A 25550-nucleotide genomic window follows, 5' to 3' on the forward strand; every position below is an offset into this window, starting at 1 on the left:
GATGATGTCCTGATGTCAGGGGCTGTGTCTGATGCAGGGGAAAGTTTCAGTAGCCACATGCTTTACAGCTAGAATTTGTCCCTTGGACAAGGGAGTCACCTTGATGTTCCTGTAAGTGTGAGCCGGAATACATTGGCAGGTGCTGCCAGAGACGCAGGTTTCATTGGTCCTAATTCCAGACAGTGTCCTGTTACAAGCAAGACGGTATAGCAATTAGCAGCTGGGGGTGATAAAAGGATCAAAGTTAACTCCTCAATATGAAATGTTGGTTCTCACCAGGGATCTGTTTCCATTAGGAGGTGATCAGATGTTCCAGGTAGAACCATGTAATTAATCACAACCTTGTTGCAGCAGCTACATTTTTGGAAATCCTGTACAGAACTGGTGGTGGAGAGGGAGCTGAGTCCTTATGTTAAGTTTGCAATTAACTCTTTAGTTTACATTCCCATAGTCCTGAGATTCACCAAGATCGCAGGCTCAAGCCCCAGAAATTAGGTTCCTCCACAGCGTCTCAACTCATGACTGAGCTGTTCTTGCAGTTGAGTCCCTGCTCTTCCACGCTGAGAAGAACCATTTTAGGTAACTTTGGAGATCTAGTTAAAACGCTCCTTGATCATCTCCTGGTGGAAATTTTGTAGATGTACTGCACTTGGAGGAGACCTTGGGAAGACTCGAGACGCACAGGACGTTACTTTTCTGGGCTGGCTTTAGAACAATTGAGGATCCCACATGAGGAGGTGAAGAATATTGCAACTGAGACATGAGTTGGTCTGCCCTGTTTGGCATGCTGCTCCTGAAACTCTCACCAGGATTAAGAGTTTTGAAGATGAAGGGCTTGATGGATAGATTTCCAGGCCATGTATTCATTCATTGTTTTCGTGAATGTCCACATGATGGTGGCATTTCCTACATCGACATCACTGCTCAATACACGTGACGGAGAACAAAGAAATATAAAAAATGTACAAGGGAGAATTAGAACATTCAAACAATTCTTCAAATTGAGCAATGAAGGTGATTTTTCCATAGGTGGGTTTCTGTTGAAAGTGCATAATGTTCGAATCACGGTGAAAACAATGTTTAAAATAGGCAGTAGCTAAGGGTTTTCTAATTGGTGTGAAGTTGCAGAATCACGACATATATTATTATATCTTTCAAACCTCAAAATTACAGACAATGCGATGTCTTTCTGTCTTGATGCAACATTTCAGCATTTAAAGTCGCTAAGTATTTCATCATTTAGGGTATTTTGGCGTCTTATTTTTTTATATGCCATGGCATGATCAGCTTAAAAATGAACACATATCTGTGCATGTAATAAGGCATAACATTGAAGTAAATTTAATGCGAGCGGGGAGTCGTTTCAATTTATCAAATCAAACTAGCCACACTAATAAATGTGGAAAATATTTTTCGAACACCTTCAATCTCTATTTGTACGTATCCATATGTACATACATAGGCCTCTTTGAGGGAATGAAAGATTTGCGTGTCCAATGAGAAGTTTCCCACGGTCTGGCTGAGCCAATGAGGTGAAGGTAGGTTCAGCGTCACTCCGTGTTGGCATGTCTCAACTACGTGCCTAGTTCCCGTGCTCTAGAGAACGGGACACTGAGCGCGTGCATATCGTACTCGGGATCTTACTGAGGCGGACGGGACACGTACACAAGAGCTGACACTAAATGGGGCTCAGCAGCACGGGATGAACGAAGCACCTGCTCCAGAGTGCTTCTAAGTCGGACTGCCTGGCTGGTTGCTTTTTCTTGGTACTAAGGTTTCGTTGGACTGAGAACAAAATAGTGAAAATGTCCGAAAGGTTTCGAAGACACGGCTCTCCGACCTGTAACAGCAGAGACGAAACTGCCGGCGTCGAGGGAGCGGCCTCGAGCGGCCGGTTGCTGCCCCTGAAAGCCACCGTTCCCTTTCAGCTCAGAGCCCCCTCTCAGCCACGCGGTGCGACCAGCCCCTCGCGCAGCAACAGCAGCAGCAGCAGCAGCATCATCATCTGTGGCGGCGCGCGCACGTCCACGTCACGCGGTCAGAGCCCCGCTCGCGCTGTCTGCGACGCTCTCGCTCCGTCTCACTGCTCGCACTCCTCTCGTTCCTCCTCCTCGCTCCTCTCTGCAGCTGTAGTCGCAGCCGCAGCCACAGCCACGCGCGCCGTGACAATCCCCTCGCCGTCCACGGGAGGCAGCCCCACGCACAAACCCCCCCAGCCTCCTGCCGCGTCACCGCCGCAGCGCCTCGCCGCGCCTTCCCCCTACACGTTCCCGTGCCGCGGCAGCAGCGCGCTCTCCCCGTGTTCGTCATCCCCGATCCTGCAGCTGCGGTGTCCCCCCGAGCCGCCTCACCCTCCTCCTCCTCCGCCTTCGGCTTCTCCATCCTGCTCCAGCTCGTCGTCCTCCTCGGGGGAGCAGGCAGGGCGGCAGTCCACGGAGAACGGCAGCGCGTCCCCCGGGAGGAGGGCGTGCAGCTCGCCACTGTGCCGAGGTACGACCGTGGGTGTGGGTGTGAGTGAGTGTGTGGGACGCGGGTGTGTAGAGGAGATAAACAACATGGAGCCGCAGCCCCTTCCTTCCCTGAGACACGCAGGACGCCTCATCTTGCGTTTCCTTCCTTGGGCGCTCATTTGATTTGCGCGAATACACCCATTCGCAGCTCCTACATCACCGAGTCGAGTGTAACGGGTGGGCCCATTGTGACAGGTGTGTCACTGTGTGTGTGTGTGTGTGTGTGTGTGTGTGTGTCCGTGTCCGTTCATGCCATTTACTCTCTTCGTGTTTATGCATTTTTCTCAGACATGTATCGTTGTTGCTGTTCATGTTGCGCTGGGCTGTAGCCCCCCGTGCCAGGAACAAAGCGCAGCGGAGCTCGAGACGAATCTCCATCTGCCGCGGTGCTGCGCGCGCTCTCCCCGCGGTGGGGGTGGCGGGGGGGGGGAGGGGCTGGGCTCCCAACAAAAACAACAAACTACAGGGGCACGTTCCCTGTCTTTAATGGCACGGCGCTGCTGCGGGAGGTCGGTCGCTGCTGTCCCTCCGGGCTCCTGCGTGTGGAACAAGGGCGGGGGGCAGAGAGACCAGCGACCCTGGAGGAGAATGTCTGTGCTGAGCCTGCCAGGTCTGTCAAGTGCAGCTCCTGAACCGCAATGGCGTGGGTGCCTTCCACCCGGACACCTGTGCGTGCAGCCGAGGGACCGCTGTGTGGTTTGCTTGGCCTCTCCTTTTTATGCACCGCGGGCCCTGTCGGGTGTAAATCTGACAAAGATGCAGAGCTTTCCTCCCGGCGCTTGAAGCGCCTCCATAACGTCTCGGTTCACGTATGTCGGCAGACCGAGGACGTCCCCTCTGCACAAGAGCTTCACCCGGTCCCACTTGAACACGAACGCCATGCAACACATGCAGTCCTTTTCAGTGGACAAAATGCGGGTGTTCCCATATAGTGTCGTGTAGTATCTCATGGTCGGGAAAAGGCCTAGAGATTAAATGGCAGAAAAGACACATTTACATTTATCCGTTTAGCAGATGATTTTCTCCAAAGCGACGTACATCTCAGAGAAATACAATTTGTGCATGACGTTAGGAGAATATAAATATAGAGTTTCTTCATGGGTAGGATGATGTGACTGTTCCACAGGAAGAATATTCAGGGCAAAACTACACAACCCTGTTCCTCTCCAGATCTGCATACTGGTCCTAGGGTTTGTTCGAGTTTTAGACGTTGCTGAGAAAGAGACCGGTTGCGTTTAATGCCGGGGCTGCCGGCCTTCAACGCCCGGCAACAGCAGCGCCCTGTCCAACAGGCTAATACTCAACACGTGCGTGTTTCCCACTTCGAAAATTTGAAATCGATCATTGACCCAGAGAAGCCAGGGTGTTTCTTCAGTAGGATAAGATGCACTCCTTTTGGGTTACGTGAAGGGACAGGCTGGGGTACAGCTCACAGTTTTGGGGATTACAGCAGTGGTCCTGTTGAAGAACAGCTTTGGTTTCATACCGTGTTACTGTCCTCACGAAGATTACAGTGTGCACCAGGTCAAATGTCTGCCTTGGAATATTTATCGCTGGGATGGCACCTGGCTCAACGCTTACTGTAGGCTGTTTGTGCTGAAGTTGGGACTTTACATTTTCACTGCTGTCTTACATTCTCCTCATGGCTTTCATACTGTATGTACCGATTAATTCCAGAAATGCAAATACTGTTCTTTTTCCTGCATTTATTAAATCATGTGCTCTTGATTTTTCTTTTGAGGGAGACATATTTGTTTTTTTGATGGTGTTAGATATTAATGCCACGTGTAAGGATGCTGTTACTTGGTAGTCCCTGGAAACGGAGGCACTTGTTTGTATGCTGGGCCAAGATGGATGCCTCTTAAGGCAGAGCTCTTTTCTGCATTGCCTGTCTCTCTGTTGTTAGGACTACATGGATCTCCACTACTAATATCGGTAACATATTTTTTCTTTTTTCTCAAAAACATAGCTGGACACAAGTTGAGGGCAAAAATTACCCAAAGGCAAAAGACTGTTTGTTTATACATGTTGGGAAGTTCTTGCAAGTCCCTTCTGGTTGAAATTAGAAAAGATAACACCAGAACTTGGCTGTATGGTTGCAGGGGACACTAGACAGATTCACGATCCTTCTTTGGGCAGAGTGTTGCGGTTTAATGAGCCTTTTTTCCTTTCACTGCAGCGTTGCACCCCGTGCCCTTGCTGTGAGAGCCACTGCAGAGGTATGTGTGAGGACTTGAGCAGTGCGAGAGTCTGCGCTAATCATGAGGGTGTGTTCAGATCTACTGTCCAGCAACCTGAATGCCAATTATAATTCTAAAATGATTGAAACTCTGGCTTAAATTGTTCAGTGCCTTGAGTTTCTAAATGGTGAATGCAGAGCGCTTCCCTCTGGTTCAGCTCCTGCCCCTCCTCTGTGCCATCAACCGTATCCAGAGCTTGCCTCTTGTCGTTGACGTGATATGTGGTTTCACCAAGTCTGTATGTACAGTAACAAGGCTTATTTGTCACCTATTTGCTCCTCCAGATGCTTTACATTATACATCGCCTAGTGCTGAGTGGTTGGTTACTGAGAGGGGAATGGTGGAGCAGCCACACTGATGCATGCAGATGCAGTACAGAGGAGACGGCACAGTGCCGAATGAAACGCTACAAGACCAGCAAAAACGGTCACACTGAACACACATTCTTTCTTTTACATGCATCAAATGGCCACCAATTGCTTGCGGCTGGTAAATGGAGGAGCCAGAAGGAGGCGTTTGACAGACAGTCCTCTAAATGACAAATGCTTGTTCAGGAATTGCAGTGGCACAACGGGCGAGTTCTATAGCGTACGTCTTATTTGTTTATGGTAACAATTAAGAGTCAGCTCTAGGATGGTTCAAAACTGTTAGATCGAAAGTCATAGTTTCAAGCTGCATTTATGTGTTTTAAGTTTTCCATGGGTGCAGCTGTTTTAAGAACTGAGCCGTTATGATTACCCTATTTGTGTTTTTATTTCCCTTTCAAAACTTGTCACCCCTCACTTAATGCAAAGTGTTTCTTTGTTTTCTGACAGTTTAGTTTTAAAATACCATGCTAAAGCAGAATGTTTGGGGCAACAGTGTTTTTTGTCCTATGAATGTTTGTTTTGAAAAGCCTTGTTCCTTGTATCATTGCTTTCTTAAAATGTTCCAAAAATGTTTGTAAGCCTTTGGTTTTTGTGTGTCTTTTTTTTTTATTTATTTTATTTATTTATTGATTTATTTATTTTATTTTTTTGCGGGGGGCGCGGTGTCGCAGTGGGTTTGACCAGGTCCTGCTGTCTGGTGGGTCTGGGGTTCGAGTCCCGCCTGGGGTGCCTTGCGACAGACTGGCATCCCATCCTAGATGTGTCCCTTCCCTCTCCAGCCTTACGCCCTGTGTTGCCAGGTTAGGCTCCGGCTCCCAGTGACCCCACTTGGGACAAGCGGTTTCAGATGACAGTATTGTATTGACAGATAAGATTTGCATTGTTTTGTTTCACGTGTTGTGGTTTTCTGTAAAACTTCTCATTCAGTCATACGTGTTTGTACTTTTTCACTGTGGTGAAAATTTAAATGAAACCAGTCAGTTTGTGACAGATGATGCTGTGGAGGCTTGGGATTGCCTGTCTTGCATGGGAAAACTACACATAATGAGTGCTTCTCTTAATTAGTCGTCGTCTGTCCTCTCCAAGACTGACATCCCAAGCAAAATAGAAGATTGAGGCTGTTCTGTTCTTCTTTCCCTTCCAGTCAGTGCTGCTTGTTTTTGGGAAGAACTGAATGTGTGCTGCTTGTGTGTCTGTCGGAGCAGAGGGGAGAGCTTGCCAGAAGAGAAGCAGTGAGAGCACGGAGGGGCACTGGGGGAGGGGGCAAATTACCAGCCGAGCCTTGGAAAATGTAGGCTAAGACAAGTGAGCTTCTGAATGTCTGGACCCTGCCACGGACGATGATTCGTTAAAATCAGCTTTGAATTAAGAGACCGTAGGACCAGGCCAGCACATCATAGGCAGAATATTAGGAGTTCCTCAATCTGGTGTGTTTTGTTTTCCTCTTGCAGTGGAAATGATGGTTCATGGATTGTTTACAGAAATGTTGGACACAGTGGAAGCCAAGTCAGCCTGAGCAATCTGTCAGTGTTGACTGTTAAGTGCGTTAAAGTGTGTAGGCTTCTTTGCTCATAGTTTGGCTGGAGTGCTCATATTTTAAACATATGTATATAATTCTTGATCTGTTATCTGCTTTTTTTCCCCCCATTTGGCCTGTTTTCACCACTGCTTTCTTTTCTCTTTCTCCTCCTCCCCCTCACTTCCCTCCCACAAATTCATCCTTCTTGTCCTTCACCTAGAGAAATCAAGGCAGCTTCTACCAGGACCATCCCCTGCCGCCCACTCGAGCGACGGCCCTTTCCGCCGGACATCTTCCCTGGACACACTCACTGGGCCCTACTTGGCAGGGCACTGGCCTCGGGACGGCAGCCACGCTCAGTGTGCGCCCTGCATGAGGGACAAGGCCACTCAGGTGAGTCCTCCCCTTGTTCCCCCCACACACACACACACACACACACACACACACACACACACGAAGGACATGCCAATGCAAGGGGTGGACATTAATGCTCTCACTCACTGGTCCCCTGACTGCCTAATATTCTTAATGCAACTAGTATTGTTTTCCCTGAACTTAACTCAGAAAGCCTAATTCTGGCACTGCTACAGTTTATTGATTTGCTGACATAAATATATTTATTGACAAAATGGAGTTTTTAATGGTTTGAGTTATGTAACATTTTTAAAATTAATTTATGGGCCAAGATCCGTACCTGTGTGCCTTGGTGTGTAAAAGTTTCTTTTGTATGGTTCTCCTAGGTCCTGTGTAATGCATCATTTTCTCCATAGCACTTATTGTGTGAATTAAATTGCGATGGTAAGAATGACAGGAATGATGCAGTAATAATTGTGTCTGAAGCCCTGGGCTTTGTATTAGTAGAGAGCCTTTAAACCCTGAAACAACATGGGGCTCTTGAGGTATTTTAACAAATCCTGGGAACTGCCACCTTCACTCCACACAGGCTTTCTAATGTGTAGGCAACTCTCTTCTCTTCTAAAGACCCCTAGTCCAAGTGGACTTCTGTCTACAGGAGAAACCACAAGTCCCGTCACACCGCACAAAAACACTCAGTGTTCAGGAAAATGGAAATACAACTGTATGGCACAGTCATATCTTTGTGGTTTTCTTTGATCCAATTTTCTAACACCTGGTCATTGTTTGCCATAATTAGATGATTTTGAGGAATTAAATCTTTTTTTTTTTTTTTTCCTGAGCCAGGTTTACAGCCCTTCCTGGGCCTGTATTGTTGAAAGGTGCTTGTGGACACAGCGAGGGAGAGAGGAGGTTTTTTTTTTTTTTTTTTTTTTTTGGATAAAGGTCCATTAAAGTCTGGTCCACTTGATGATTTGAATGGTCTCAGTGCTCTGTGGATCTGTTTGGCTGCAGCTGTGCTACTTTTTAATGAGAGAGTTTCTTTTTGTCATGGAAATATTCACCTTTTCTTGAAAAATTGAAATTTGAACATTTATTGAAAGCCTGAAGTGAAATTGCAGTTGGCAGTTGGCTGCTCCAAATGGGCTTTATGTTTATGGTCTGTGGCAAGAGCTGGGGCACAATAATAGCTCTGCTTGGAAGAAATTCTTGGCCTCTTGTTCACGTCCATGTCTTAGAAGGAACAAAGTAGAGGAAGAGGGCAAGGGCATGTTTACAAAGGAAGGATTATACACAGAGCCCATCGTACTGTCTAAAGGAGGACAAGGAAATCCATCAGATAATCCAGCATCTGTTTCCTGAGAGCAATTTGCATACTGGGATGAGAAGTTGGGTCCTAGACAAACTGGAACAGGTTCTGCATTATAGTTTTTACAGAAAGTTAAATGCAAGCCAATACCGCTCTTTGTATTTGAACTCGGTTAAGTTTACACAAGGTAGAAATTGCATTCATTGCAGAAAATTTGTTCATTTACAGGATATCTGGAAATGCAGCAACTGAAGATTGTTGGGTGTTTCTTGGTAATATCACCCTGTCCGTGTGAACATCAGTACACTCCAATCTAGTTTCCTTAGTGTACCTGTTGAATTCTTGTTTCTGGAACCTGAGATGAAGAACTTATTTCTTTATTAATTCAATTGCAGTTGTATGTTAATATACATATGAAGAAAACAAACAAAACTAATTATTTCACTGCTGTTTTCTGTTTTGACTCCCCCCTCCACCTTGCTTTTGAGTTTACCTCAGCAGATGGTCTGTACCCTAAACTTGCACTTGAAGGAGATCAAAATCCAAACTCTGACTAGTAAACAAAGAAGCCTTTGTCTTCACCATTAATCTACTGGTAATGCAGCAGTTACTGTAAGTGGGCCCCATCACAGAGCCAGGTCTTGCCGATTTTGTTTTGTTTTCGGGGGTGTGGGATGGGAGGGCAGGCCTCCTCTCGCCCAAGTCAATGCCACCACCTGCCACAAGAGCCACACCCCATTTCAAAGCAGGGATTTTGTGTGAAGGAACCAGGGGCCCTCTGAAGGGAAGTCTCTTGCATATGCTGCAGTAGTTTTTTATTTTTTTTCCCTCCTCACATTGTGCCTGGTACAGCACTTACTGTGCTAATAGATGTGCTACCAAAGAGCCGTTGTGTTACCTCTCTTGGTTTTACGAGATATAAATTCCTGAGTGGAACAGCTTCTTGAATGTTGAATGTGTATGGTACATGTGGCTACATATGTATGTTGGTTAGCAGTTCGTCTGGCTAAAGACACCGCCTTGTAAGGTATGAGGTTGCTAGTTTGACTCCAGGAGGGGCACCGACATCCCCGTTTTAGAGTCATATCTGAAAACTACTTGGAAATTGCAGTTTCACCAATTTACTTTGTTCAAAAGCTTAGATTTGACTACCTAATATTGCAAATAATATTACATTTACATTTATTCATTTAGCAGATGCTTTCCTCTAAAGTGATGTACATCTCATATAAAACGCAATTTGTGCATTACATTAGGAGAAAGAGACATAGTTGCAGATGTGCAATTCTTAAGTACAGTTCGTTTTTCCTTCACCACATTCACTGACGTTCATCACACAAGCAGCTGCGTGAAAATTTACCAGAATATTGCCGATTTCTAATCGGCTTCCTAGTAGCTTTTTTCTGAGATATATAAACATTTGTTACATTCCAGGAGTGGCTCTGTAAAGGATTGAGCCGAGCATGATCGTGAATATGTGTATCTTATGCGCCTGAACATTTATACCTTAAATAAACTTTAAAGATCATGGGTGAAGTGAGTCTGGAAGAGATGAGTTTTAAGACCCTTTTTAAATGTGGACAAAGATTCAGCAGTTCTGAGCGAGAGGGGGAGGTCGTTCCACCACAACGGAGCCAGAACCGAGAACCTCTGTGTGTAATTTACCGTTTGTGTCTGGGACCACCAAGAGTGCAGATGTGGAAGAGTGTAGTGGTCTGGCTGACGTGTAGCGAATGATCAAGTCCTGTAGACCAGTTCTATTGATGCATTTGTAGGCTATAACCAGGGTCTTAAATTTGATCTGGGCAGCTATGGGAAGCCGGTGCAGAGAAGCAAGTAGAGGAGATGCATGCGAACACTTCGGTAAGTCAAACACAGCTCGGGCAGCAGCATTCTGTAGCCGCTGTAGAGGTTAGATGGTGGTAGTGGGAAGGCCAGATGAGAGAGTTGTTCAAGCTGGAAAAACAACGTTATGTTTGGAGCTGTCTCAGCTATTGCTTTATCTTCATGTTGTCAGTGCTCCTGCATTTGTTCTGTGCTCCCAGCAAATCCCACTAACTGTATCCAGTGGAAGTTCCACACATAAGCCTTGCTTCCTCACACAGTGACCGTAGCCCAGCGAGTATCTCATTTGCTTAAACATATTGGGGCACTTTATGTGGGAAGGTGGGGGCACAGCCTGGCAAACCCTTGAGACTCACTCAGACCCAGTCATGATTCCTGAGCTGTTGGTACAGAAGCCTGTGAAGGCTCACATCATGGCCTGCAATGGTCAGTGCTTGACTGTGTTTTGTGTGTCAAGTCTGAAAGCTGGAGCCATTCATCCATAGGGTCTGCCTATAGACACAGGTTGGGCTCAGCATCATAATACAGTGGCAAATCATGACATCAGGACCTCCATACAGCACCTCACAGTGACACATGATAATATAGTTCATGGTGAAGTGCTGTAAACATTGCTCTTGATGTAGTTCTAAGCAATTCTGGTTAAAGATCTCAGGGAAACAGATCCAATGGTTGTGCGTGCATGTGTGCGTACGCGTGCGCTTTCCCATCTGGCTGTGCAGAAGGGCTAATGGTCAGTGTTTGTGGTTAGAGTATGTTTCATGCCTGAATCCTAAGCCATTTCCCAGTTTCCCCAATAGCTTCAGGGAAATTTAGATGACACTTCGGTTTCCACAGAGGCTTCACTCAGGCTCTTCCCTGTTGCTCTCCTTCCACATCTGCCAGCATTCCTTATTTTCTTTCCAGCTGCTCAATAAGATGTGTTACCACACTGTAGTTTCAGGGCCACATGTTGTGGCATTTTTGTGGCAGCGTTTGTTTGCAGCCCTTGGCTCCTTACCCAGCACTCTGGCATTTCTACAGCAGGTGCTGGGTGGGACAGATGGGGTTTTGTAGCCAGAGGAATTTTCCAAATGAAGCAAGTCCTTCTGGTGTGTTCACAGGCCTCCTGAATAGTAATTACATTTTTTATGGACAGTGATAAAGAGGCAGTTGGGAAGCCATTTTCAGGCAAATGATTCAAGGGAATAATTAAAGTAAGTTGTTGGTAGTGGATTGTCCAGTAAATATGTTCACCCTGGCAGTGTATTCTTCTTTCGCTGTGTTTCTGGGGGGGGTGGGACATTTGTTTTAAACAAGAAGCACTGCTACCCTTTCAAAAGCAAGTTGGTGAACTCTGCTACTGGGAACTTTTTCTTCCCCAAACTGTGCAGATAAGCATATCTTTTCTAGAGCTGTCTTCTGTGCGTCCTCTTTTTTCCTCCTTCATTTCCGCATTCCCTGTTCCTGTGATTATCGGAGCCAGCAGATAGTTTTAACCGTTAGAGCTGTCGTCTTGCACTTGAATGATCTCCCCTCCCTGTCATACTGCTGAGAAAGGTATTGTGGGGCGCAGCGCTGTGGGTTTGGATAGGGCGAAGAAGGACGCAAAGGCAGCATTCATTTCGAACGTTTTATTAGAACACCGACGCACAGGGAAATAACGCTCTCGGTCCAAGGACCCCGTTTCCTCCAGGACCTGTGCGTCTAGCCAGCCTTCCCAGCCTGCTTAGTGCCCCCAGGCTCTCTTCTCTTTCTCTCCCCTTGGTGGACGCAAACACCCCCTTATATTCGCTGTACGTCACCAAACGCTAACCAATTACAATAAAACACATTTCCCGCTCAGAACAGTAACGTGAGTCGTTACAGTATTTACCCTGAATTGATGCAGTAAAAAAGTTACTAAAGCTGAGTAAGTGGGTAAATAATTGTAAATAGGTCAGTATACAAATCTAGCTGTAAGCCCCTTTGAATGAAAATGTCATCTATATTAATGAATAATAATACTAATAATTAGCTCAATTGCTTGCCTGTTTTCCTCCTGGTCTGCAAATACAATCAGAAAAACAGATGATCAAAGTGTCATGTGAGCCATACATGCCCGTTGTACTGGAAGGATGGCATGTCACAGAGAGGTCTTCTTTTGTTTGACAGTAATAATCCATTCCACAATTATGAGATTTTTTTTTTTTTTTTCCCCCCCAACAATAAGTTTTATTCAGCCCAATTAAGTAGACAATGAATAAGGTTCTTTAAAGCTGCTGTCTCCAGACCCCTGGTGAGGGACAGAGGTTGGAGACAATTCCATAGTACAGCTTGGCTCGCTGAGCAAACAACACACTGATGGAAAAACCCATGTGCCCCATTCCTGCCTCTGCCCTCTAAGGCTGCCCTTGGTGCAGAGGTCACACACACACACACACACACACGTGCATGTGTACGGACACACATCCTCATGACCCTGCCAGATCAGCAGTCACATTTGAAGAAGCAAAAAGCAGCATCAGCTCCTTCCCTTCCTAAGGGGTGCGTCACAAAGACATAAGTGCAGGACAGAAGTTACAGAGAGATACATCTTTATTCTGAGAGACTCCTGACATGATCTTCATAATGACAGGGTTTGAGGCTTGCTTTTTTCTCACATTTTCATGATAAGGCTGGAACATTTGTGGTTTACTAATCAACTCGGTGTGTTCCTGTAATGCTAAATGTATTACATTTAACAGCAGTGTTTTGTAAAAGGTTCCCCCAGATGTCTCCAGTGTACCTGTTCTAAGAATAGTGTCTGTGTTTGTATACGAGTAAGAAATGTGGGGAAAAGAAAGAGTGCTTTATGAATCTGGTATGAATGAGCCAGCCAAGGTTTGCAGGTAGTAAACCAGAACACAGGAATCGGGAACTTTCACTTGTTTTTTGTGTTGAATGGCACCACCCAGCCCTCGGAGCTCTCTGGAAGGAATCCTCTTTGTGTATCTTCTGAAGTTGAGGAGTTTTAACATTTTCAAATATTTCATAAATTTGAAATGGAACTTTGTATTTTAAAGAAGTAGTTTTTGTTGTTCATTTCTAACTTGCACTTGTATTGTCATCTTCAGGACAAGATGCTCTTAAAGGAGCTGGCCTCTGTAGTATCAGTTGAACTCGATGCCTCTCTTTACTCTTTCCTCCCCCTCAGACCCCCAAAGCTTGGGCAGATGAATATTCGGAGAAGAGACGGGGCTCCCACAAGCGCTCGGCCTCCTGGGGAAGCACCGACCAGCTTAAAGAGGTCAGGCCCACATTTCTGTTCTTGGCCCCCCTCAGCCTTTTATTCCATTCAGCAAGGGTTAAAGCGGAGGGGCAGGTTGGGAGGGTGAGAGGGTGCCCCTCGCCTGCCCTCAGCCACCTTCTGTCTCAATGAATGCGGTTGTTGGTGGGGTGGTGGAATGCTCAGCATCATTATCATATTAATGTTGAGGCTGCAGTGAATGACTGGAAGGCTGATGTCCATACATGCACAACGCACCTCACTGTGTTATACTTTTCTTACAGTCACCATTCTATTGATCTGTAGTTGTTGTGACTGGTGTTTTCATTTCAAGGTACACTGTGAGGCAGGAAAACAATTTAGACTGACTGAAACCCTGTAATGTCATTTTTTCATAAAGTATTAACATTCATTGCAGTGCACAGGAAATACAGAGAAGAGAATTGTCTGGGTGACATGAAAATCTTTGCTATGGGAAGGTTAGCTAATCATAAAACACTAGTATGACAGTGAATTTTTCCTTCTGGGATGTGCTAGTGCAACGTGTTTTATTTACTCCTAACACCTTCCCCCCATACTACCAGATGTGTGAATGTTAGCTGAACGCTTTAGGTGCTCTGAATAAGCTACCCATCAGCATGGTACAGTGTGTCTCTTCAAGATATACAGCATACCACCTCAACAAACCTAGAACATGCTGCATAACAAACATTTTCAGTTAATTTCTTACACATTTCTTTAAAACTAAAAAAAATATGTAGATTTTAAAATAAAAATAACCAAATGCTATAAGAACTGTTTGGCCATGGAAATTCTGAAACTTTAAGATACATATACAATATTCAGACCTAGTGAATCCAAGCAGTGAGTTATGAATTCTGTTTGGGTTGGCAGCATCACCTTTGTGACCTCACTGTCTCATCATCTTATACCCCATGATCCTCCACTTATTTGGATTGACATTCAAAGTGTGTGACTGAAATAAATTGAATCAACACCCCCAGAACAAATGCAGGAAGACAATGGAGTAGGTCATTGGGTCACCCTTTGGTACAACAGGGGGCATGCCATGAGCATGGCTGTTGGGATGGGGTGAGGGGCAGACTGTAGTTCATCCTCCATATCTTTCCTGCTGCTCTTCATTTTTTTCTCTTTGTTGTTGACAGTAGATTTGCTATCATTTGGAAAGCTGGGTTCCGTGATACTATCAAGAAGCAAAAAGCACAAGAAATGGATGAAAGTGACCAAAGCCCTGCTGTGACCCCAGTCAGAATGAGACTGATGCTTGCAGGCCTACTGTGAAACTGGCATTTCATTGTTTAACCACATATGCAATACAAGTTCTCGGCCGTCTGGAGAATATCCCAGAGACTTAAAGTGTGGAGCAGGGTACACACATTTACATGTTACTAACAGTTCACCTGAAATACAGTGGATAAGCACCTTTTAATTGCTCATTGTCTGTAATTCCACCCACGACTCTGCTGTCACATCTGCAGGTTCAGAAGTGTGCCTTTGTATTCCCATCATATAGCAAAATTTTATTTTATCGTGGAACTGATTTTATAATGGAAGAGCCATTGTGAGGTGAAATAAACGTATTGTGATGCCATCGTAATGCGGGGGTTTACTGTATGTCTTTTGGTGGAAACTAGGCCACCTGAAGCAAAGTTGTCTGAGCACGTTGACAGCATGCAAACGCCACACAGACTGTGTTGCATTCGAACCCACAGCCCAGAAGCTGTAACACACTGGCACTACCTGTTGCATCATCATGCCACCAAGTAACATACATACTTCTTTCAAATACATGTTTTACTTCCTTTGGGCAGGACCCACAGTAACTCTGTCTGCTCATTTACCTGATCCTGGTTGGTGTGTATCTTCCATAGATATGTACCCTGGAACTTTCATGATAAGTTCCTCTTCCTGCTAATATAAGGCACACATCATATTTTCTACAAGATGTATGTTGCTTTGGAGAAAACCGTCTTAAGTGAATAAATGTAAATAAAGGAGATCAAAGTAAACAAAAGTGCATTAAACAACAGACACACAGAAGGTGTAATTATATCAGAATGTACAGTGCTGGCTGTGCTATGACTGATTCTTCAGTCACTTTCTGTGTCATTTACATCACATGCTTTTGATCTCTTTACCTCTGTGTACCGCATAGGCCGTGCGTTCGCTCTGTGAATGGCTGTGTGTTGTAATAACACAGTCCTCCCATCCCTCTCTCTCTCTTTCTCGGCCCTACCAGATTGCTAAGTTGCGGCAGCAGCTGCAGCGAAGCAAACACAGCAGCCGCCGACACCGCGACAAGGAACGAAAATCTCCCTTCAACGGCAATCATGTTGTCATCACCCAGTCACAGGTGAGCATGTGCCCTGGAGGCTGCAGAGCTCTCATCGCAGAGGTGCCATGGCAGGTTCTGCTTCCATACCCTGGGTTCAAAACCAAATGCGTTTTGGACCTTCGTTGTTCTCATTTTGTGTGTGCGTGCGTGCGTGCGTACACTTTGTCAGAGTGGGAACTATACACAATGGCGTTATTGTAATACACCATTAGGAGGAGTTGATAGCCTTTCTAGATTAATGGTTATTGTGACAAATCATGGTAGTGAAAAAATAAAACGTACAATATTGTTACACGGGTAACGGCACCGTGCTGGTTTATTATATGATTGTGCTGTACACATGTGGCAGGACTGCAAACACAAAGACGAGTCTTTTAAAAATTAAATATTTACATTTATCTGACACAACATTAAGCTAGCTACAACTATTTACACAGCTGTCATTTTACTGGAATAATTTAGGGTAAATACCTTGCTCAAAGGTAGTGCAGTAGTAGGTGAAATGTGAACCAGCAACTTTTGGATCCATAGCCAGCAGCTCTAACCATTACATTATTCGCTGCCCCATAGTATTGTTTACTAAATACAGATGTTTCTTGCTAGATAGTATATAAAATTAATTAAGCCAAGAGTTTTTACCAGTCAGATTTCGGTTCTTCCAGTTTGGCTTTGTCTTAACTGATTTTTTTTTTTTTTTTTTTTTTTAAAAATTTAATTTTTTTTTTTTTAACTTCATGAATAGTTTTTTTTATCATTTTTGGTTTAATTTGTGTGAATGCATGATGTATGTTGCAGTATGTTCACTCAGCTTTCTATTTTGCTGGACCCTGTACACTGGACACTATAGTTAAGTCACTATAGGCCTGAAAGGCCTCTTTTTGGAAGGATAAATGACTCTGAACTCCCAGAATCTAGCTTCTTTATTCTCACTTTCTTTTCTCACCCTGTTCTATATTTGCCTATGAATAGGCCAGTGTTTGGGCTGTATGCTAGCTTCTCTCTGCACAGCTCTTCTAGCTGAAAGATCAGTGGAGGCTTCATGTGTGGTGGGTGGGCAGACTTGCCTAGGGGTTCATAGGCACTTTGGAGGCAGTATGTGTGGATTTGTGCGCCTATGTTTTGTCTGTTTTGTGTGTGATGGGCCCCAGTCACCATCTGTTGCCTCCAGGCATTCAGACTTTACTGCTGAGCCACTTCTACTGTACTGTTCATCTCAGACAGATCTGTGGGAAACACAATGCCTGACATGAAGTGTAGCACCTCATGATTAATGCTTTTCAGTCAGCCACTTCAATCCATGTTCATTTGGTGCACCGTGCCCCGTGAATGTGTGCCATGATGAAGGGTGGGTTATATCATTCTTTTGGTTGGGTGTAACCAGTGTAGAGCGTTGCTGAATTTACTGTATGTTAATACAGTATGATTGAATGCATTTTTTGGCTTCTCTTCTTATATCCTTTCATTTATGTGTTGCTACTCCTCTCGTTGTTGCTCCTTTTTCTATCAAAAGATCAGCAGGCTACAGCTTCCCTCACATGACATGCACTCATATTACAAGTTCAGACTTATAAGTATGTGTAATTTCAACTCGCGCCTTATAAAAACAGAAAGACCTATTCAAAATACAAGCCTTGTTAATGTTGCGTGCCACGCATCGCAAGCAACCGCCCCCTTCGTTACACATGGTATTGCTTCTCCTGCACATTTCACGTCTCATAACCACCTTACCTGTTTACAAGCATGTCTCAGAAATCTTGTGACGTTTTTCCATTGCAGTGTAAAACCTTAAGCTACAATCAAAATCAGTTTTAATGCAAAAATTGCAGGCGATGCAAAGTCTTGCGTATCAGAATAAACTGACAACGTGATGGTTGTCTTGAGTTCTCTTGAAAGGCAGAATCATTAGGAATGACATGGGATTTTACTACTCTTTTATCACAAATGATTAGGTCTAGCTCAGCAAAAAGGGAGGGTCCAAGTTATTACGGTAATTATGAGAATTTTCTAGTTAAGTAGTGTTATAATAATGATCATTTGATTCTCAGCAAAGAAAATGCATGGGTTTGATCTCTAAAACAAAAGTTTACAGTAAATATCAGCATTTAGAAATTACAACAAAAGAACAAAATAATCCTCCATTATTAATAAGTGTTTGTCTAATGCAGGGTTGTATTGGTTCAGAGCCTATCCCTGAATCAAAAGCAGTGTGGCAGAGTAGATCTTTGGAGAGACACCTGCACATCACAGAACAAATACACATATTTATAATATATTTATTCACTTAGCAGACTCTTTTTTCCAAAGTGACTTCCAATGAACTCTATGTAGTGTTATCAGCCCACACACCTTATTCCCCAAGGTGACTTACACTGCTAGATACACTACTTACAATGGCTCACTCATCCATACATCAGTGCAACACACTCTCTGTCACACACACTATGGATGAACCTGAACAGCATGTCTGGACTGTGGGAGAAAACCAGAGCACCCAGAAAAACCCCCGGTAATATGAAAATACGTGTATTGAAACTCTACACAGACTGCACTGCCATTGTGTCACCAAAAGCAACACAATTAAACTACAAAAAAAAAAATAAAACAATAGGAAGATAAGTTATGAGAATGAATGGGAATAGAAAACAGGACCGTGCAAATGTGTTATGTGTAAACTATTTCAAATATATGTATATGTCTTCAGCCTGGATTCACAGGTAACCAGACCATTTTTTTAATTTTAGTTTTGAATTCAATTGTCTACATGTTTAAAAGATAAAGCAGGAATTTTGGATGTCTGATTTAAAAAAAAAAAAAAGGAGTAAACATTTCGTGGCTCAGACACACATTTATTTTTCATGTGTGGGGGGGGGGAATAGTAATCGAGAGTTTGTTTTATGAGAATTCACCCTAGAAACTGATTTTCGGGAACAAGTTACACTTGTTATGTGAGTGAAGCTGTATTTCACCATATTGTTTACAGAAAAACTTAGTTTTGTCAGCTATGAGGATCCTGGGATCTCCAGTATAATGGACTTTGGCAGGAGTCATTCATGACCGATTGCCTGTTGCACTACCTTTATTTATCTTTGTGTGTTTGTCTCAGCAGGAGTTCCTGTTGCAGGGCTATAATTGGGGGTCTGTCCCTGTTCCTGCTCTATTCACAGTTTGTCCTGGGACTAATGGGATGCAGCTGTGCGGCCCAGCACAGCGTGCTACGCGCAGGCCAGTTAACCCCAGGCATGCCGTTTGTGCGTGGAGGGGGCGGAGGTGTCATGTTGGGGTGTCTTTCACTTCTCTAAGGAGTTGGGCAGGGGGGCTCCATTGGACCCAGAAGAAAGGGAGGTTTCTAAATTGTGAGGGGAACCATGCAGAACTGGAGCATGACTTGTTTAATGTGCATTCCGGAGCTTCCAAAGCCCTCCTGCCACGCTGCTGCCCGTCTCCGTGGACAGGCATCCGTCTGCACACCTGCCCCTACGTGCCGGAGTCTGCCTCTGGCTTTGTCTCGCTCTCCTCTCTGACGCCTCTGGACGCCTCTCTCCTGGCAGGGCAGATCACACTGATGTGAAACGATCACATGAAAGCACAACATGACCCCTGCGGTCTGGACCAGCCCTGTCAGTGTGGGATGACAGTGGTTTGAGGGGGGGGAGGCCCTTTGATAACCGTGTGACAACTCTGCATGGATGTTTTTGGAGACTGAGGGGTAGACACGATAGTCATCTTTCACTGTCGACAATAATAACTGAATGTATGAGAACAAAGGGCGTATTGAAAGTAAAGCTTCTTTATGACGTGTGAACGCAGCTACTTTTGTGTAATGTAAATGTTTAAAAAAAAAAAAAAAAAAAATTAGGAATGCGGTTAGGGACCGTTGAAAAAGAGATGATTCCTAATCACACCCAGTCTTTCTTTGGAGAAAAGCATAAGTGTAAATGTGAAGGAGTCATCAAAGTATTTTTAACAAAATTTTGACAACTGAATTTTTATAATTTACGATTGAAGTCTATGGAATTGATAGTTTTCCCTCCAAGTTACTGACCTTCAAAGTCACAAATGCTACTAAATCATAGTAATAAGTTGTGTATCTTACTGTATCTTGCTGTGGTGCATTCCTATTTAGCGGAAGTAGTAAATGGTAAAAGGAGCGAGACGGCCGCTTTTGAGGCCGCAGGGACAGGAAAACTAATCCTCATATTTCTCGTATATGTGGACCTGTGATGTTTCTCGTTGTAATATCCTGTGTATGTAACACATTTGATCGATCTGTGGTGGTCAAGCCCTGACACTGCAGAGCCCTGCTTGATCTCAAGGCAATACGCCGGTTTCCTGTCCCTGAACGACTGTGCGACTGTGGGGGTGCAGGAAGTATCCCAGACCCACACAGTCTTCTTGGAAGAAGCTTTAGTTGTAGACTCCTGTAAAGACTCCTCCTGTCATTAGTCACAGGGTGCATTTTCTGACATTTTGTAAACAAACGGGACGTTAACGCTTTTTTTGTACGTCGTTTGCATTTGCACGTTCTTCGCCCCTTAAATATCGATCGGTTCACTTCCACACAGGTTGAGAACTGCCCACTGCTGGTGCAACTGAGAAGTGCAAGAAAGTTATCCTCAAACACCCTCTCATCTTAGTCTTGAAATACCATCAGCCTTCACCCTTCGTTTGTCCGTTTTATCCGTAAGCCCCTTCACCGAGTTGTGAAGGTTTAAGGCTGTTTGTGAGGTGTGCAATCTGTGAGCACACAGGGCCGAAGCTGGAATGATGATCTTATCCTGCGGGAGAGTGTGCAGTTTAGTATCACTCTGCATGTGAAAGTTTCCATGCTTTGCACTAAATCAGTGAGCAACCATTTCAGCCCATGTCACCACCCAGCAGCCCCAGTGCTTGCTGGGAATGCAGCTGTTGCCTCATTAGCAACCTATGGGCAGATTTTTTTTTTAAAATCCCCCACTGCTATCCATTGTGTCCTGCTGGAAACCTGCTCTGCAGGTTCTCATGGACCTCTCTGCAATGGAGAGCATTCTGTCTGCTCTAGAATTCATCTGTATGTTTATTTGCTGAGCCGTTTCACACAAAGGATGCTATTCATGTACTTTGCAGTGACCCTGTTCTGTTGCTTGAAATTGTTTTGTTGTGGGGCAGGTTTTTGGTAGCAGTTGACTCGGTCTTCACATTTCTCACCTTTCCTCCAGTCTCCTGACATTGACCTTTCTTTTTCTACTGATAGTCTGGTGTCGATATTCTGTAGTTTTAAAAGTGGAAAACAGAATCTGGTCTGTATCTCCAGCACTGTGGGAGGAGGCATCAGTTGGCAAACATGAGAACCTTAAACAAATAAACTCTGTTTTATGTGCTCCTTGCAGAATGATTTATTTGCACATGGCAAAGGATCCAAAGCTAGGAATGTTCTGTGGAGCAACATAAGATCAGTGTGAGGACAGCGGCCCTGCAAGGACCTTTTGTTGATCAACTCTTTCTCTGCATTGTGCTGAGAAAACATTTTTAAATTCATGCAAAATGTTTTTTTATGTTTCAATTTTTTTAACCCACAGCCAAGCTAACAGAGCATGCAGTCTGTATGTGTCTGAATGGTCTTTTTTCTCGCCTTGGCAATTTGTGTGTGTGTGTGTGTGTGTGTGTGTGTGTGTGTGTGTGTGTGTGTGTGTGTGTGTGTGTGTGTGTGTGTGTGTGTGTGTGTGTAATCAATCATGGGTGCAATCCAGGTAAAGTGAGAGGCCACTGTTTTTCTGCTCAGTGTGGTGCTGGTACGAAGCCCTGAGCAGATGTCAATGGCTTTTTTGTGCATCTCCATCACGTGTCGTGTGTATTGCAGCATCGGCCACATGTAGACAGTATGTTTACAGGCCACACCCTGAGATTTTCTATAAATCGGGACCAGTTTTTCACCAATAGAATCTTCCAAATAACTTTGTGTTTTCCTCTTTTGTCTTTCTGCTGCTGCCCTGCTTGCTGTATGCCAATACTGGACACTGTTGTGGGCACCTTCAGCTCTAACTCCACATACTCTTTTTTTTTTTTTTTTTTTACCCAGACTCCTGTCACCAAGACCTTCCTCATCCCCGTTCCCAAGTCAGCGGTGTCGCGGTTCCGAAACAGCGTGGAGGGCCTAAACCAGGAGATTGAACGCATTATCATTCGGGATTCGGGGGAGCGCGATGAGCAGCTTGTTGTGAGTCCTCCCAGGCTGACTTCACCATACCTGTATCTAAGACTGTTGAATGGAGAGAGAGAGAAGTTCTTCCTAACTAACCCATGTTGAGTTACTCACACATTTTGGTTTGGATACGTTAACAGAGTGTATACTTTGTCCTCTCTGTCTTTTCCATGTCCAGCCCCAGGATGTTCCCGATGGACATCGCGCTCCCCCTCCTCTCCAGCAGCGCAGTAGCAGCACCCGTAGCATTGACACCCAGACACCTTCAGGTGGTGGCGGTGGTGGAGGGGGCAGTAACCACAGCAACAGCAGCAGCCGCCCCGATTCCATCTCCCCCAGCTTCCTTACGGTGGCTAATGACATAGGGGGCCCGAGCCCCTGTCCCAGTGAGGACCTGCTGACCGATGGGCGATCGAGCACACACAAAGGTGAGCAAACATGCCCCATTTACTAGTGGGGATGCTAAGCTTGTTCTTGGCTGATATTAAACTGATGTTTCTTCTGTTGACAGACCTGGACCCCAGTTCCCCTGTGCCCAAATACGCCTTCTCCCCCAGGCCCAACAACAGCTACACATTCAAACGTGAACCTCCCGAGGGCTGTGAGAGAGTGAAGGCCTTTGAGGAATCCCTGTTAGTCTTCCTCCTCCTACATATGCATGCGCACGCATGCACACACACTTACTGCTACTGAATTCGTATCAATCCATCTTCTCAGCATCATTTCAGTGCTGTACCCATTGAAACCTTGACAAGAGAAATGAGCTGCACCCAGAATCCTGTTCGTACACTTAACGTTTAGATTGGCGGAACTGAGTTGTTTATGAATCATGCAATACAACAGAAAAGGAGAATAAAACAATTGCAGCACAAGAACAAGACTGATTTTCACACCATCTCCTCAGTCTTGTATCCTCTCCCTTGTTTCCTTCCCAGGCCCAGGCTGCCACGTGATATCCCAGAGTTCCTCTGCCCTGATAGGAACAAGGTCAACTTCATCCCCAAGAGTGGCTCCGCCTTCTGCCTGGTCAGCATCCTCAAGCCGCTCCTCCCCACGCAGGAGCTCACCTTCAGGGGCTCTGGGGCGCTCGGGGTCCACAGCCTTTCGCCCTCACCAGGGCCACCCCTGGCCTTGGAACCGGACCACAGGGTATCCAGAGGAACGTGCACGTCAGCCCCTCCACCCTGCCTCCCACTGCACCTGGAGGAGCCCGAAAGCTAGACCTTTTGGAGGGCGGGGTATCACACCTGTTCCATTCCACTAAACCCAGCCAAGCTGTCAGTCAAACTTTCTTTTCTACTTCAGTGTTCTGTGATTGGAAACCTCCTCTTCTGTCTCTTTTGCCAAGAAGAAGAAAATGTCTTAATTGCTTCTGCTATGCAGCTTTTATTTTGTTTGTCCAAAATAGCAAGCAGATACAGTGGGGGAAACTAGGGACAGCAGATCTCGTCTCTAAAGAGATGCATCCAGGAAAAGAAGTGCTACTTTAACCATTGTGACCGTTTGAGCGGGGCCACTGGTGTATAAACTACTTGCTGTGGGTAGCTGGACATGAGGAAGGAGGAGAAAGAGCAGAAATTCTAGTCTGTTAGTGTTATTTATTGAGCAGTATTTAGGGGACTAATCTCTAAAGAGAAGAAGCATGAGGACAAACTTCAGGCCGATGAAGGTATGTTTGGAACAAGTGAGTTCTTGAGGTCGGCCGCAGAAGATGAGATGGTAAGGAAGCATCTATGCTCTTGCATTTACTTGGTTTTGGTTCACCATGCAGCTGAAAGCATCTGTAAATATGCCACCTCGTCCTTGTGCATAGAGAAGAACCAGTGTACAGAAGTGTAGCAACGTGTCGGGATGTGAGTCGTGTCACTGTGGAGTGGTGGTGATAGCAGCAGGCCGTTCCATTGGCTTTAAGACATTCTTACAATTCAGTGGGCTGAAAATGAACTTTCGACAACACCAAAGATCAAAGAGTTTGTCAAGGCCTTGGTCACCAGCGAGTGACGACGTCTTTGAAAATAACTGGCTATGCCACATCGGTGCTTTGACACTTTGAGAAGTGGACTGTAGACCGGGGTAAAACAGGGAGATGGTCATGTGGATTTGAACTTTTATCTGTAAGTGTATTCTGTAATTTTATCTTGGTAAATTTGTAGCGGATATAAGTAAAATAAGAAATACTGAATCATAAATACACTTTTGTCTCATCTGGGAATGTTGGATGTGCTATAAGGCATACTTGCCTGTCTGGATTTACAGTGACCATAACTATCCTCTTTATTACAGGATTGCAGTGTTTACAACAGATAAATTTCCAAACTACTCAGACCAGATTTGTTAGCCTAAAATTTTCGTACTTTGTAACTGTATTAAAATGATTAACAGTTTTTAAGTTCTTGTTCATACCAGGCAGTAAAGACCATTAAGGTGACCATTAAATGCATCAGCATCACTTTTAGTGAGCGCCACGAGGAACAGTAATACTGCAACACCAGCGCTTTCAACAAGCCGAGAGACAAAACACCCCAACCGACAACACCAGCCGAAACGCAGGAACAGCATTGCCAAGACAGCAGCACGTTTAGGGTTTGGGTTTAGGGTATTTAACGAACATTGAGAGGAACAGAAACGCAACAAAAGCACTGTATCAACGCACACACAGAGGGACATTCCATACTGTAATCGTACTCTGTCAGACCCTTCTGTCCTTAATTTTAAGTGCGATTTGGCACAGGGACAATGTGATGAGCGGGTATTCCAGGAGCATTGTCTGCAGAAGGTGAAGACGTGGGGTCATGTGACTGTTGGACTCTTCCCACTGTGAATTACACAGACATCAGAGAGGGGGTCACCCGGGTGCACGGTCATTAGCCGTGACCACCAGGCGTTTCCTCGATAATCTGTACTGTGCTCATTGTCGACAGTTTCGTCGCAGCTTTTCGACTGTAGCGGAATGCCTTGTTCCACTTTGTGGTGGGGCAGCTGGGAGATTCTGCATCCCCAGCAGAGGGCGCACACACATATCGGCCTAAAGCTGCACTGCAGGCGGCCGCACGCTCCTCTGTCGTATTTTGCCTTGAGCGGGGCGGCGTTTAGCGTTTCGAGGATGTGCTTTGTGTTTTTTATTTGACCTTTATTCTCTTTGTGTTGTTACTATCGTGATCAAGGTTGCCTACTGGGAAGATTGTACTTGAATACTTCAGCTTGTTTCTCACTGTTAGAGCCCTAGCGTTCTATTTCAGCATCTCTTTTACCGCTTAAACACAGATACATAAGAACATTTAAAATGCCCTTTTTTTCCCCACTTAGAACTGGTTAGAGTTTTTATACTCAGGAATGTAAAAATACATTTCTTTCAAATGTATATGTAACATATTGTAGACATTGAGGTATTAGATGCACAACGTACTCTTTCAGCAGATATTACTGTATTATCTCCAGGAAGAATGTTATGCCCCAGGACATGAACTCAGACTCTGTTTCGAGCTCCATTAAATGTTGTCTTATCTTTATCTTTTATTAGTAGCCTAAAGCAGGTGTTACTGCAGGAGAGGCAAAGTGTGTAGAGATGAAGCAGATAGATGGGAACTTGTGTGCAAAAAAGTGACAGATCAGTCTTGGTTGTGCTGCATGTAATGATTCTGTTAG

General features: G+C 44.9%; 1 protein-coding gene across 1 annotated transcript; it reads left to right on the plus strand.

The window, feature by feature from the left end:
* The first annotated feature begins 702 nt into the window (after positions 1 to 702).
* fam117bb (family with sequence similarity 117 member Bb) lies at positions 703 to 25546 on the plus strand. Its single transcript, XM_029256801.1, has 8 exons — positions 703 to 2490; positions 6858 to 7030; positions 13300 to 13392; positions 15632 to 15745; positions 21783 to 21920; positions 22084 to 22333; positions 22417 to 22537; positions 22841 to 25546. The coding sequence occupies exons 1-8, from the start codon at positions 1806 to 1808 to the stop codon at positions 23124 to 23126; spliced, it is 1860 nt and encodes a 619-aa protein (XP_029112634.1). The 5' UTR covers positions 703 to 1805; the 3' UTR covers positions 23127 to 25546.
* Positions 25547 to 25550: the final 4 nt, after the last annotated feature.

The sequence above is a fragment of the Scleropages formosus genome, chromosome 12 (genome assembly GCF_900964775.1).
Source record: "Scleropages formosus chromosome 12, fSclFor1.1, whole genome shotgun sequence".
NCBI lineage: Eukaryota > Metazoa > Chordata > Actinopteri > Osteoglossiformes > Osteoglossidae > Scleropages > Scleropages formosus.

What these genes read in the sequence shown, in the direction of transcription:
- fam117bb (XM_029256801.1), top strand. Translation starts at nt 1,806, where the DNA reads ATGTCCGAAAGGTTTCGAAGACACGGCTCTCCGACCTGTAACAGCAGA. An exon ending in GCACCGACCAGCTTAAAGAG is followed by an intron (nt 13,393 to 15,631) that starts GTCAGGCCCACA and finishes CGGCCCTACCAG; the next exon opens with ATTGCTAAGTTGCGGCAGCA. An exon ending in GCGATCGAGCACACACAAAG is followed by an intron (nt 22,334 to 22,416) that starts GTGAGCAAACAT and finishes TTCTGTTGACAG; the next exon opens with ACCTGGACCCCAGTTCCCCT.